Below are 14,623 nucleotides of genomic sequence, written 5' to 3'. Positions count from 1 at the left end.
TGTATAAGGATAAAGGCTCTCGAAAGTTACCCCTACTGAAAATGAATAGCACTGATGGGCTGAAATGGTTTGGCTGTGTCTTCTTATGCCATTTCCTCATCTGATGAGCAATTCTTGGAGCTAAATGGAAATCAACCAGAAGTTTTGGAGGTTGGCAATTTTTCCTTTATTCTAAGACTCACTCAGGAAAGGTGTGCATATACCAACACAACTATAAACAATTAATATTCTTCATGCCTATTAGGACAAATAAATAAAAAGTATGAGGTCACTATTCCAAACCTCTGATCACTTCCTGTGGGTCTTTCAACTGGGACCAGCATCAAAGGATGACAAATGACTTGCAGTGAGGCTGCAGTATCTTTTGTAATGGGACAGAATGTGGTCTCACTACTTATAGCACCAGCTGTGTGTTTGAAACAGGCACTGCACAATTAGTATGTTCCAGGTACTGTACTTGCCCCTTTCAGGTAGTTTTATGTCACTGTTCTCATTACAACATTGAATTATACTAGACTAGGAAACTGAGGCTTAAAGAGGGTGAGACTTGCCTAAGGTCACACAGCTATTGAATGACTGTGGGGATTTGAAACCAGGTCTAATGAGCACAGATTTCATTAGTCCATGTGCCTCTCCACGTGTGATTAGTATGTCATTAACATATTATTTTCATGTACTGTTTGCCTTTTGTTTCATTATTAAAGTTGATTGGACACAGAACTATTCAATACGTTCTGTTTCATTGTTATTGTTTGGTCAAGATGGCTTATAGTCCTATATTGCTTTGTTTGCTGAGGATCAAGAGAAAGGTAAGAATTTAGGAACTTGGGGACAGGAAGGGACTATGAGTAAGAAATAAGTTATACAAATTTCTAGGTCTATTGCTGAAAAAGTGACATGACCTATATTTGGACTTTTATCTAAATTTGAATCTTATTGTCATGATCAGTATGACCACATATTTTCTTTTCTACTTTGCAGGGATTTTTTGTGACCCTCCTCCTCCTATCAAAAATGGGCGGAATAGTTATCATTCTAGTCCCATAGCTGTTAACTCTGTGGTGAGGTACAGTTGCTTGAGTGCCTTCCGCCTCATTGGAGAAAGTATTCTTTTTTGTATAACTAAAGACAATGTAAATGGAATCTGGGATAAAGCTGCTCCTATCTGTGAATATTACAATAAAAATTCTATTTGCTCTGAGCCCATAGTACCAGGTGGATACAGAAATAAAATGTCTAGACCACCATACAGACATGGTGATTCTGTGACATTTACCTGTAAGACCAACTTCACCATGAAAGGAAACAAAACTGTTTGGTGCCAAGCAAATAAAACATGGGGACCAACACCACTACCAACCTGTGAGAGTGGTGAGTAGAATGAAAATAAAACTGATTCAGGAGCTTGGAGCCTCGCATTTCTGTGCAGATTAAGTTTGGTATCATTCTGAAGGAAGAACAGTGTGGATGTGTGAATGGTAAGGGTGGAGAGAGGAAACAACGGAAAGGGTGAAAATTACAGTTTCCTGGCTTTTTCTTGGTTGTAGAGGGATGTAAATGTTCATTCAACAAACATCAGTAGAGCAAAGAATTTTAAACTGTAATGGCAAAATCTAACTAAACACACCTAATAATTGAATGGAATAAGTCCCACAAGGATGGGGGCCAGAGTTTGTCTGGACTGCGGGAATTGGGTTTTACAGTTTTCAACTGCATATCTGGGTTATTGTTAAAGCGAGAAGAAATGTGGGCTCTAATAGCAAAAACACAATGAGTGGATTTAAAATTGATCTATAAAAACTGTTAGTATAGTCTGGCAGAAATGATGTGCTGTTCTCTTTGGCCTCTATAAATGCTTTCTGAGTGATCCACTATTTTTCAAACTCATGTCCTAAGCCATAACATTTCAAATCAAGTAACTTTGAAAATAAGAACTACTGTAAGCTCATCCTTTCCTTATTATTTGGTGTGGTTTATGTTGCTACTGAACTCTAAATCTGAATTTCAGTTATGTAATGATGGGAACCGGCAATATTTGACAAAAATTATACCATCAAAATAAGGTATTTATTTTCTTAATAAAGAACAATATTGACAAATTCTAAATTGATTAAAGAGTTGAAAAATTATTATTAGAAAAATATGGTTCTATCTGTCTGTAAACAGATATATAATCTTGGAGGGAGGGAAGATCTGAAGATAGTCTCAAATGGGGTGACCATGCAAAACAATTAAAGATTGTAGATAGGATTAAAGATTATAAAGATTTAGATAGGCCTATATATATTGACATGGAAAGATATAGATTATTAAGCAAATAAAGCAGGGCCTAGAATAATATGTATTGAGTATACATACACACCCAAAATATGTGTATAGATATATCACATATAGGATCCAGAAACACTATATTACTAGTATCTGGCAGGATAACCCCATAAATAACAACATGCTACTTTTGGAGCAGAAAATAGGCTTAAGGGTAGAATGAGAGTATGAGTGAAAATGGACTTTTTTTTTGGTAATTGAAGTTTTTCACGCTGCAAATGTGATTCATAAAGTGTAACTAAAAATAAAAAATAATGTACTATTTGTGGTATAAAATGGATATAATTAAACCATACCTGTTTGATCTTTAAAAGACTGAGTCGAAAATTAATGACGACTGCTTAGCATAGACCATGTATCATTTATTTGGATGTATGTACTAAGTCAAAATACAGACTGTGAAGGTGCTATCTGATGACCTTTTTCCTAATGCGTGTGTGTAAAGATATCTCCCTGGAGTGTCCATCACTTCCCACAATCGCCAACGGGTATCACACAGGGGAGAGCGTTGATTCCTTTGCCCCAGGATTGTCTGTGACCTACAGCTGTGAACCTGGTTACTTGCTTCTTGGAGAAAAGACCATTCGCTGTTTGTCTTCGGGAGACTGGAGTGCTGTCGCTCCCACATGTAAAGGTACCCTAAATTTACAATCAATGTTAAGAATTTGGGCTACTATGTTACTTGCCACACTTTGCTCATCTTTGGCTTGTTTTCTTAGAGGCAGAGTGTGAGCTTCCAGGACCATTGCTCAATGGGCAGTTAAAGAGGCCCGCAAGTCTTCGGGTTGGTGCAACTGTGAACTTTTTCTGTAGTGAAGGGTGAGTGTCTAGAGGGCCTATGAGATTTAATTCATTTGACTTATGTGTGCATGGTGTGTACTGTGAAACCTGCAGAAGGTTTCTCTGTGACGGTCGATGGGCAGCGTAAGGTTGTGAGAGATAATGCCAATAAAAGGAGTTGGTGCCCACAAATTAAGTGAATTTGGATTTTAAATAGAGGGTTCTGTTCTGCCTAATAGTTCTGAATGACCTCCCTTTGTCTCCAGGTATCGATTACAAGGCCAACCTTCTAGCCAGTGTGTAATTGTTGGACAGCGTACTTTTTGGACCAAATTTCCAGTATGTGAAGGTAGGTTAAGTGACTGTGGTTTGCAACTAGTTCCTTGGCCAGAGGTTCAACAGGACACCACATTCTCAGCTTAACTGAAAGTTTTCATCCATTTCTTACTATATAGGATCTTATAGAGCAAAGATCTCCCCCAGAGATCTTTAGATCTTTAAGGGATATGTTCTTCACTGAAACATCCTTGAATTACCTCTTTGTCCTTTGCTTACTCAAGTAAAACAGGGTTTCTAAGCTTTTCTTTCTCTGAAAACTATGTACAGTTGCCAGCCAGGCTATGCACATAAAGGAGATTATATACTTGGTAAAAGAAATCAAAGGATCAGCAAAGTAGATATATTCAGGAATAAAGTTTTAAATCATACTTTCTGAATTATATTGCTATAGCCGCTTTGACAGATTCATTACAGATTCCAATATTACTGTCCGTGAACCCAGGATGTGAGAGTGGCATGTAGCAACACCCGAGACATTCTTTGTTTGTAGTACAGTTGGAATCTTGTCATCTCTCTCTGTAATTTCCTAGAAATTCTTTGCCCACCACCTCCTCCTATTCTCAATGGAACACATACGGGCAGCTCTTCAGTGAATGTTCGGTATGGAAGCACAGTCACTTACACCTGTGACCAGGGCCCAGAGCAAGGAGTGAACTTCATTCTCACTGGGGAGAGAACTATCCGTTGTACCACTGATAGTCAGAAGACTGGGACCTGGAGCGGCCCTGCCCCACGCTGTGAACTTTCTGTTTCTGAGGTTCGGTGTCCACCTCCCCAGATCCTAAGAGGCCAAATATCATCCGGGCAGAAAGATCAATATTCCTATAATGACACTGTGGTATTTGCCTGCGTATTTGGCTTCACCATGAAGGGCAGCAAGGGAATCCGATGTAATGCCCAAGGCACATGGGAACCATCGGTACCAGTCTGTGAAAAGGGTGGGTATTCCAATGCTCGGAACAGGTGCCACTGATTCATCCTTCTGAAGCGTTAGAGAAGGGTTTATGGACTCCAGCAGGGCCTTTTCCAACTTCCAGTCCCCTCAATTTTACAAAATATTGTGAAGATAAATTATAAAGAAGGCTTCTTAAACACTGTCTCCCATTCATTTTGTAGGATTATCCTTGGGGGGAAAAATCATTAGGGACCACTAAGTTGCCTATTTCTTTAAAGGGGAAACAACTGGGAAAAAATGTTTGTCTTAACAGTGATTTCTTAAAAGAAAAGTGATTTTGACTTCAGCAAAATAACCCTACAGATAGGTCAGAATCTCCCATTAGAAATGTACAAGATGATTCCTTGTACAACAGAGGAATTGGAGCACCCAGTGGGAACGGAAAAAAAAAAATCTGCAGCTGCCTAAATGCAGAAAAAAAATTGACAACCACTGGTCTAAAATTACCCAAAATTGGGCTGCAAGATTACTTCTGTACTGTACAACTGCCACCAGAGTGGAATTGTAGCATAAATGTCACTTTCTTTGGCTCAGTTTCTTTCTATCATTGTTTACATAAGAAAAATTCTCTGTCTTTCTTTTAGATTGTCAAGCTCCTCCTAAAATCCTCCATGGGCAAAAGGAAGATAGACACATGATTCGCTTTGACCCTGGAACATCCATAAAATATAGCTGCGACCCTGGCTATGTGCTGGTGGGAGAAGAATCCATACATTGTACCTCTGAGGGAGTGTGGATACCCACTGCCCCCACATGCAAAGGTTCCAGGCTTTGAATGTCGATGTCTTTTGGTTTTGAGATTGCCTTGAGTTGATTTCTCATCCTCCTCTCTTTTCTTAGTGACAGAATGTGAACCTATAGGAAAGCAAGTCTTTAAAAAACCCAAGAACCAACTTATTAGACTAGATGTCAACTCTTCTTGTGATGAAGGGTGAGTGAGGACTGTCTCAGTCTGAACTAAGTCTGGCTTATCAGTTACACTGCAAGCTCTGTGTAGGAGTTTATCTCAAAGACCCCCCTGTCACGTGTTCATGGAAGTGTTGATCACTATGTTTCCATTAATGGAAACCATGCTGTGCAATGGGTGGGTCATGCTGCTGCTGGCTACGTTTTTGTTCCTATTGATTCCTGTGCTGAAAGTAATGTGTCTGCTATTGAGCCAATAGCTCTTGCTTAGGTTAGTGGTCACCAGATGGCAAAATGTCATGACTCTTTGTCCCTAGGTACCGGCTAAGCGAGAGTGTTTATCAGCAGTGCCAAGGCACAATTCCTTGGTTTATGGAGATTCGTCTCTGTAAAGGTGAGTAGAAAAATAACAAAGGATCTTGAATAATGTAAGATCTACAAATATGAATAACAGAGGGTCTAGAATCCTGTCAGATTTCTGTTTTAGGCATGTTATGGAATTAAGAATATTAGATCCCATTCTATTCACTGTGTCAACAGTTATAGTTGCACAGTTTTGTTTTCTTTTACTTCAAAGCCTAGCAATCACTTAATTTAAATGCGTTTAGTTACTGATTCTCTTTTGTGATATGGGAGAATAAGAGTAGTGAGGTCAATGAGTATATGAGCCACCACCCTTAATTTTGGGTACACTGTAGTTTAGTGGAGAGAAAGGGAACTGGTGTGGGAGCTGAAGTCAGGTTCTATTTCTGCTGCTTATTGACCGGGGGCAATTTATGTAACTTCTCTGAACTCTAGCCTCTTATCTGTAACATTAGCATCAGACTGCAGACCTCAAAGTTATTATAATTAAATGGTACTATACCTCCTTTGCAGATGAGACAATTGCCTGTCAAAAAGTAGATGTTCAATCAACAATAAATATTCTTGGCTAGTCTATCATATCACCGCAGCAAAAAAATGTACCATCTCAAAAAAGTTTAATTCTATCCCCCTGTGCCTTTTATTGACCTGCTGGTTATTAAAAAAAGAATTCTTTTCTTAATTAATAATTTGCTATCAGACTTTACTGCCTCACAATATGATATTGATCTACATCTTCACTTTTAACACATTACAAAAATCTTTCCTATGAAATCTTTTAAACTGAATTTGAGCTTTGATAGAATGCATATCATCACATCTCACCCATATCCTTCAAGAAACCAGATAACAAAAGATTCATACCAACCTCATTTCTCTTCTTTGGTGTTTAATACTGGAACAGAATTGTACAGTAACTTTTCATCTCTCCAGATATCACCTGCCCACCACCCCCTGTTATCTACAATGGAGTACACACAGGGAGTTCCTCAGATGTCCTATATGGTACCACAGTCACTTACACATGTAACCCCGGACCAGAGAGAGGAGTGAAGTTCAACCTCATTGGGGAGAGCACCATCCATTGTACAAGCAACGATCAAGAGACGGGCATCTGGAGTGGCCCCGCTCCTCTCTGTAAACTTTCCCTCCCTGCTGTTCAGTGCTCACATGTCCACGTTGCAAATGGATACAAGATATCTAGCAAGGAAGCCCCATATTTCTACAATGACAGTGTGATATTCAAGTGTAATAATGGATTTACTTTGAAGGGCAGCAGTCAGGTTCGTTGCAAAGCCAATAACACCTGGGATCCTGACATACCAGTTTGTGAAAAAGGTAAAAACTCAGTGGAGAGGAAAATGAGGTATTTACTTGTTTAGTCTTGTTTGTTATCTCCCACCCAAAGCTAGAGTTATGGAAAAAAGCAAGGGGGCATAGATTACTGTCCCATTTCTTCCATGCTGTAACAAAACAGTCTATGTGTGTTGTATATATTCTTTGTGCAAATGCTCCCTTTGATCTGGGATACAGTCAGGGTAGATAATTGAGAGGATCTTTTTTAAGGTTCCAGGTTCCTTCAAAAGAGTAGAAAGCATTCAGTAATGAATAAGAGCTTGATGATCTTTGGCTTAAAAGTTTCAGACTGTCTACTGTCAAACGTTGTATACTTAGTGTTCTTGAGTTTTTGTTGGTATTTATGTGGGAAGTTTTTTCTTTAGGCTGTCAGCCACCTTCTGGGCTCCACCATGGTCGGCATACAGGTGGAAATAGGGTCCTCTTTGTCTCTGGGATGACTGTAGACTACACCTGTGATCCTGGCTACTTGCTTGTGGGAAACAGATCCGTTCACTGTATGCCTTCAGGAAATTGGAGTCCTTCTGCCCCTCGGTGTGAAGGTACTTTCAGTTCCTGAGTTGTCTTTCTCTTTTATATCAGGCATGTATAAGTAATTCCAACTTTACTCCTCTAGAAGCACCATGCCAACCTTTGAAAGAAGGTCTTCAAGATGTTCCAGTTGGTTCACCTGTGGTACCAGTTAATATGTCCTGCCAAGATGGGTAAGTATGATTCATTCTCAGAAAGGGTGTCCACCTTGCTTTGTGCATTAATTCTAGCCTCAGTTTGTCTTGGTGACTCCCTCTAGAGGTTCCTCGTTGTCACACTAACAGAGATTGTGAGGTTCCAAAGGTCTAAGTAGCATCTCTGACTTTTCAGTCCTTTCTTGACACGGAAATGGCTTTGCTGGGAGTAACTCTAAGTCTAAAGTAGTTTGCTTACTTGAAGGGCCAGGAGTTTTGACTCCTTTCTGCCAAATTTCTTATTTAGAAGTGCTTCTGTATTAGTGGTTTGAGGAGGCTAGGTTTCAGAGATGTGATTTTTAGGAAGAGAAAACGTATTATAATCTCTCTCTAGGTACAAGTTGACTGGACATGCTTATCGGAAATGTCAAGATGATAAGAATAGGGTTTGGTTCCAAAAGATTCTACTTTGTAAAGGTAAGTTAAAAAAAAAAGTTGTCAGTGGGTTGTAGGGGGTTAAAGAGAACAGGTCACTACAGAACTAATCTATACCTTAACAGTCGATGTGTTCTAGCTCAGTGTACATAAGAAACATGTTTTAGTGTTTGGATGGTACTAGCATTGGGAAACAAAATTGTCAAGTAGGAAATGAGTACAGGTGACCCTCTGTATCTGCAGGTTTCTTATCCATGGAGTCAGTAGACTGCAGATCAAAAATATTTTTTAAAAACCCTGAAAGCTTCCAAAAGCTAAACTTGAATTTGCTATGTGCTGGCTACTATTTACCTAGCACTTACATTTTATTTACAACTATTTACACAGCGTTTACATTGTATTAGGTATTATAAGTCATCTAGAGATGATTTAAAGTATATGGGAGGTTGTGCGTAGGTTATATGCAAACACTATGCTATTTTATATAAGGGGCTTGAGCATCTCAGAATTTGGTATTGATGGGGGATTCTGGAACCAATCCCCTGTGGATACCGAGGAATGACTGTATTTGCCATATACCTGCTAATTGCTCAAAATTTTTAAAATAACAAATATAGACTATTTCTCTATTTCATGAGAACATAGCTGTATTTATTCCTTTCTTAATACTTTACTGTATTTTCTGAACTTTTTTTGGAATGAGTATGTGTTATTCATGTAGTCAAAAATTTAATAAAGCTTTTTAAAAGAAAACATAATCTAGCATCTAAAATTTAAATAACTTAATATCTACGTGCACTATATGCAGTTGCATAGTTTTATTATTTAGTTTTATAGTATCTGATTGAAGACTGTCCACCATGGTGTACTAGCTGAAGTAGAATTTCCTAATCTCTTCTGCAGTTATCCACTGTCAACCTCCACCAGTGATTAACAATGGGAGGCACAGGGGTGTAATGACAGAACACTTTCTGTATGGAAATGAAGTCTCTTATGAATGTGACCAAGGATTCTATCTTCTGGGAGAGAAAAGTATACGGTGCATAAGTGATTCTAAAGGACGTGGATCTTGGCGTGGACCTCCCCCACAGTGCATAAAATCGCCTCCTGTGACTCACTGCCCTAATCCAGAAGTCACACATGGATATAAGCTGAATAAAACTCGTTCTTCATATTCCCACAATGACATAGTACATGTCGCCTGTGATCCCGGCTTCATCATGAATGGGAGTCACTTGATTAGGTGTCATACTAACAACAAATGGGTGCCAGCTGTACCAACTTGTATCAAAAAGGGTAAGATTTTTTCAGGACTAAAATATGGGATGTTGCACAGAATAAAGAAAAAGGGTTTTGAACCTGCACTTGCCGTGCCGCCTAAAGAAAAGCAAGTAAAAGCCAAGGCAGTCATATTATTTTACAAAATACCTGCCTTGCCTTATCTTCTCAGCCCATTCTTTTTTTCCCTTTTCTTTCTAAGCTTGTTGGAAAAAGGTACATGAAAGGAAAATGGTTAACTTTGAAACTGATGGAGTCTCCCAAGTTTATTATTTTTATTACTTTAGAATGGGGAAAATGCACATACCATTTTGGGCAAATGTTTGGCAGTAATATTGCTTGATAATTTGATATTTAAGGCTGTGATACCAGCCAGAAAGGGATCTTTGAGTATTCTGGAGAATGGAGCTGGCCTTAAAACTCACTGAATTGTCTTGTAATTTTAGTTATTATCGGTAGTTTTATTCCTATCAGTGGCTATCTACAACAGAGGCTGCCAACTGGCGACCAAGAACTGAGTTCAAAACTGTTTTCTTTGGCTAGCACAGTATTATTTTAAATGAAACCTATCTCCACCACCCAAGGCAAACAGTGAACCTGTGATACAGTGAGGGCCCCCTCTGCTTTCCTGCAAGGTACCATTATCTTGAATTGGGCAGTGGCTGCCATTTTTAGAAGGACAGGTGCTCTGTGACTTATCATATCTGGTGACTTCACTTCCTGGCTCCTGTAGATATTTGAGGGTGTGACACTTGACCTTTTTACCATTTAAAGAGAAAAGAAAAGATTACTATTCTCTGATAGATTACAATTGTGGGCTGTAACCACTGATGTTTCATTATCTTACATTTGGCATTTGTCTTCAGATCATATATGATATAGGTAGGAAATGCAAATCTCTGTCCTGTACTGTTTGGTTTGGGCTAAATGAATATTTTTGGATACTGACTAGTTGGCTTGTTGCCTGCCTTCTTTCTGTATCGCTATCACCCATTTGCTGGCTATGCGTTCCTCTGTACTAAATTAAAGATCTTTTTAAATTGGTGTCTAAGCTTTCTCAGGATGTCAACATCCGTTTAAGATCCCCCACGGAAATCATACCGGTGGAGACATAGCTCGATTTTCTCCCGGAATGTCAATCCTGTATAGCTGCAACCAAGGCTACCTGCTTGTAGGAGAGGCAGTCCTTCTTTGCACACATGAGGGAACCTGGAACGGACCTGTCCCTTATTGCAAAGGTGTGTTGTTTATTTGTTTTCTTATTTTTTAAATAAAATTTGTCCCAAATAGATATATCCAGTTAGGTACTTTCAACTTAAAATAGCCAAATAAATGCATTAATTGGATCATTTAATTAAATGCATTTAATTGGATTAATTTAATTGGATTAATAGATGAAGTCATCTAAATACTGCAAAATAAGAAAAATGGCTGAGGCTCTATCTGAGCTATCACTTATGTAGTCATTTAAATATGGAAAGTTGAAGTCTTTATGTAAATCAAACAACTAAAGTACAGATTGAATTTACACTGTGGTTACAGTTATGATAAGTGTGCATTTGGCAAAATACTCATAAAAAGTAAAGTTATCTTTTGAGTATGTTTCCTCTAAGTGGTGATAGGATTATGGGTATATTTTTATAAAAGTTTCAGAATGTCATTTTCATTATCATAAGCAGTGCATATGAAATATGAGTAATGACTTAATACTGAATATTAGTTGAGACTTCTTACCATATGCCAGATACTGTGCACAGCACTTTGCATGCATTATCTCATTTAATCCTCCTGAGAACCATATCAATGATTGGTGCCATTACCTCTGTATTATAGATGAGGTCCCAGTAGAATGGAGAGGTTTGTAACTTACACAAAGTCCCACAGCTAGAAAACCCTAGAGTCAGGTTCAAATCCAAAATCTCACACTATTGGCCCCTACACTGAAAAGATGAAAGAAGAAATGAGGAAGCATTTACGTGTAAGAAGAATTGGAGAATAAGATTCAAAGTTGATGAAACAAAAATTCAGAAGTCTTAATGTTACCCATTCAGCCCTCATCATTTCTCTAAGAATCCATAAAATTTACTCAACATTATTGGTTTAGAAACTAAAGCACAAAGAAGGAAAGTAATCTAGTATGATTACCTGGACGTTCCTGAGGTAGATGGCTGACACTAAAAGGCTATGCCTAGGACATCATTTTGTGTTATTTTAGTGAAGTTTTACTAACTGAGAATAAACTAAATTGGTTCCATAAACCTTTCCATTAAGGGCAGTATCTACGTTCTTGGTAAAATGTCAAAATATGACTCAGCTTCAACTAGATTTCTTTAATTTCAGAGGTGAACTGTAGCTTCCCAGATCATATAAATGGAATCCAGAGTAGGCTGGAGCCTGGAAAAATGTATCAGTATGGAGCTGTCATCACTTTAGAATGTGAAGATGGATATACCCTAGAAGGCAGTCCCCAGAGCCAGTGTCAGGAAGATCACCGATGGAACCCTCCCCTGGCTGTTTGCAAATCCCCAAGTAAGTGCAAAGGGCTTCACTGCAGCTCCTACTTGTTTCACTGGAAGAAGAGAGTGAGCAGTTTCCCTCAATGTTAGGGACTCCTGGGTTTTAAATTGACATAGGTCTGTGACCAGTGGTATAGTAACAGACGAATTTGAAGTCGGTGGTCTATTGTAGTAAAAGTGAGACTTTCAAGTAAAGAAAGAAAATAAAGAGAAAAGAGCACTAACTTAAAAGGTGCAAAACTAACAACCTTATAGAGTTGTCATTTGGTATACTCAGGGGGATTGGTTCCAGGACCCCCTTGGATACCAAAATCTGCAGATGCTCAAGTCCCTTTTATAAAATGGCATAGTACTTGCATATAACCTGTGCATATCCTCCCATATACTTTAAATCATTTCTAGATTACTTATTATACCTAAAACAATGTAAATGGTTGCTGGGCTCACAGGGTGAGTTTTGCTGTTTGGAATTTTCTGAAATGTTTTGCTTTTTTGAATATTTTTGACCTGTGGTTGGTTGAATCCACAGATATAGACTGTATTTTGAAAGGAGTTGCTGCTGAGACTTCTGTTATTGCTGAATCTTGATTTATAAGTGCTTAGCAATATGACAGGGGCCTCCAAAAATATGTTAACCAACCTGGTGTAACAGTTAATGTTCACATTCTGACCTGAGAAATCCCTGATTATAAAGCTGATTTTATTGGTTTTTTTCATGGATGAACTACCCCAACTTAATTAAGGTGGAAAAAAAAATGTAAAGGCCAAGGGAGTTGTTACATAAGAAATGAAGAAAAAGTGGGTAGGGACTTGCTGGTGGCACAGTGGTTAAGAATCCGCCTGCCAATGCAGGGAACACAGGTTCGAGCCCTGGTCCGGGAAGATCCCACACACCACGGAGCAACTATGCCCGTGTGCCACAACTACTGAGCCTGTGTTATGGAGCCCGCGAGCCACAACTACTGAAGCCCGCGTGTGCCACAGCTACTGAAGCCCATGCGCCTAGAGCCCATGCTCTGCAACAAGAGAAGCCACTGCAATGAGAAGCCCGCACACCACAACAAAGAGTAGTCCCCTCTCGCCGCAGCTAGCGAAAACCTGCACGCAGCAACGAAGACCCAATGCAGCCATAAATAAATAAATTTATTAAAAAAAAAAAGAAGAAGAAAGAGTGGGTATAATTCAGGGTTCCAATACCTCTTTTTAAGTAGACTTAGAGAGGAGGGAGCTGAGATTAATTTCTGGGACATTACCATGGGACTTTGAGATATGTGGAACCATGCAACTAGACTAATATTTTCATGATTTTGTATTCTCCTCAGGCTCACTTGTTCCTCTTATTTGTGGTAAGTTTTCTTAAATACTTGAAGAAAACTTCTAATGGTGATTTATAAAAATGTATGTAAAATGTGAGGCCCTATATCCTGACTGCTAATTTTTTTTTCACTTTAACTCATAAGAAGTTATCTTTTTTTTTAGTGTTTTAAGGATCTTTTAATGTGCACTTCACATCACAAACTGTCACTTTTCGATAGCATGGAATAAATGACTTGAACAGCTATTCCCAGTTTTTAAATTGAAAGTTAAAGCTTACCAAAAATTTAGTTTAACTCTTGGTCTTTTGCATGATTTTGTTACTACCAACATAGGCTGGCTTATTCTGCAGTAACAAAATATATTTCACAACTGAGAGTTAAATGTTGCTATGCAAAGTCATGGGATCTTGGTGTCCTGAGCTCCTAATTTCACCCCAGTGACAAGAATATTACTGATAAAACTGAAAAGAACAGAAAAGCTCAACAGGAACTTGACTGGAGCCCTGTGGTCAAATGCTTGGTCCTTTAGATTTAATATGGACTGGATTGAATCCAAAACTTTAGGCCCACATATGATGATCTAGGAATTCAGTATTTATATGGCTGAAGAAGAACAAGTAGAAAAGTCACGTAACATTTTCCCCACCACTAGGAATAGGCCCCACAGTCACTTCAAAACAAGGTAGGTCACATTTTTCTAGCATTTGATACTCTGATTTGTTTTCTAGGTTTTTCGGCAGGGGTAGTCACTCTTTTCTGCTTGGGTGCTATCACCTTACGCATGATATTAAAACACAGAGAACGGTAAGTTCAACGCATGCTTGATCAAAACGCACAAAAGATTTTGACTTCTTGCCTGAAACTAAACACAGAAGGACAAGTTAAATGAAATAAATACTGCAATGGGATAACTGCAATAAGGTATCTTGTGTTAAATAGAAGGCCCTTTCTGTAAGAACTTAAAAGATAACAAACTAATTTTATTTGAATGATGTTTATTCAGATCAGATTATGTTTATTTATACATAATAAAAAATCTGGAAAACAGAAAAAAATCCCAGTCATAACACCTGCAGGTATTTGGTACGTTCCTATACAGGTATGATCATTTTTCTTATATTATTCCTCTTTTTCCTTTTAAAACTGAAATTTTGGCCTTAGAGTCTCCTTCCTTAATTTTTTTTTCATTTAGCCTCAGGTACAGATTTTTTTTAAATTAAATCATGTTTTCTTCTTACCTACTTAATTGCATATTTTTCTATTATATGTATCTATATTGTGGAAATTTTAGGTTGCTTCCACATTTATTCTGATAATAAATAAGATATGAGAAACACCTTTAAAGAAACTTTTTCCACATCTCCTTATTTCCTTAGCCTAGATTCC

General features: G+C 38.3%; 1 protein-coding gene across 4 annotated transcripts in view; it reads left to right on the top strand.

The window, feature by feature from the left end:
• CR2 (complement C3d receptor 2) overlaps positions 1-14,623 on the top strand; it is a 34,160-nt gene that overhangs the window by 12,463 nt on the left and 7,074 nt on the right. The window contains exons 2-18 of one of the 4 annotated variants that reach the window (XM_065872314.1): positions 982-1,371; positions 2,774-2,962; positions 3,048-3,147; positions 3,375-3,457; positions 3,978-4,385; positions 4,987-5,163; positions 5,243-5,333; positions 5,626-5,702; positions 6,605-7,009; positions 7,393-7,569; positions 7,644-7,731; positions 8,087-8,169; positions 9,031-9,423; positions 10,458-10,643; positions 11,746-11,934; positions 13,244-13,267; positions 13,966-14,041. In XM_065872314.1, coding sequence (XP_065728386.1) covers positions 982-1,371; positions 2,774-2,962; positions 3,048-3,147; positions 3,375-3,457; positions 3,978-4,385; positions 4,987-5,163; positions 5,243-5,333; positions 5,626-5,702; positions 6,605-7,009; positions 7,393-7,569; positions 7,644-7,731; positions 8,087-8,169; positions 9,031-9,423; positions 10,458-10,643; positions 11,746-11,934; positions 13,244-13,267; positions 13,966-14,041 — 3,136 coding nt within the window. Of the gene's footprint in view, positions 1-950; positions 1,372-2,773; positions 2,963-3,047; positions 3,148-3,374; positions 3,458-3,977; positions 4,386-4,986; positions 5,164-5,242; positions 5,334-5,625; positions 5,703-6,604; positions 7,010-7,392; positions 7,570-7,643; positions 7,732-8,086; positions 8,170-9,030; positions 9,424-10,457; positions 10,644-11,745; positions 11,935-13,243; positions 13,268-13,965; positions 14,042-14,623 lie in introns of those variants that run through there. The other 3 variants (XM_065872324.1, XM_065872331.1, XM_065872338.1) reach the window with 3 other exon arrangements.

This window comes from Phocoena phocoena, chromosome 1 (assembly GCF_963924675.1).
Source record: "Phocoena phocoena chromosome 1, mPhoPho1.1, whole genome shotgun sequence".
NCBI classification, from domain to species: domain Eukaryota; kingdom Metazoa; phylum Chordata; class Mammalia; order Artiodactyla; family Phocoenidae; genus Phocoena; species Phocoena phocoena.
This window is presented reverse-complemented; position numbering and strand designations above follow the sequence as displayed.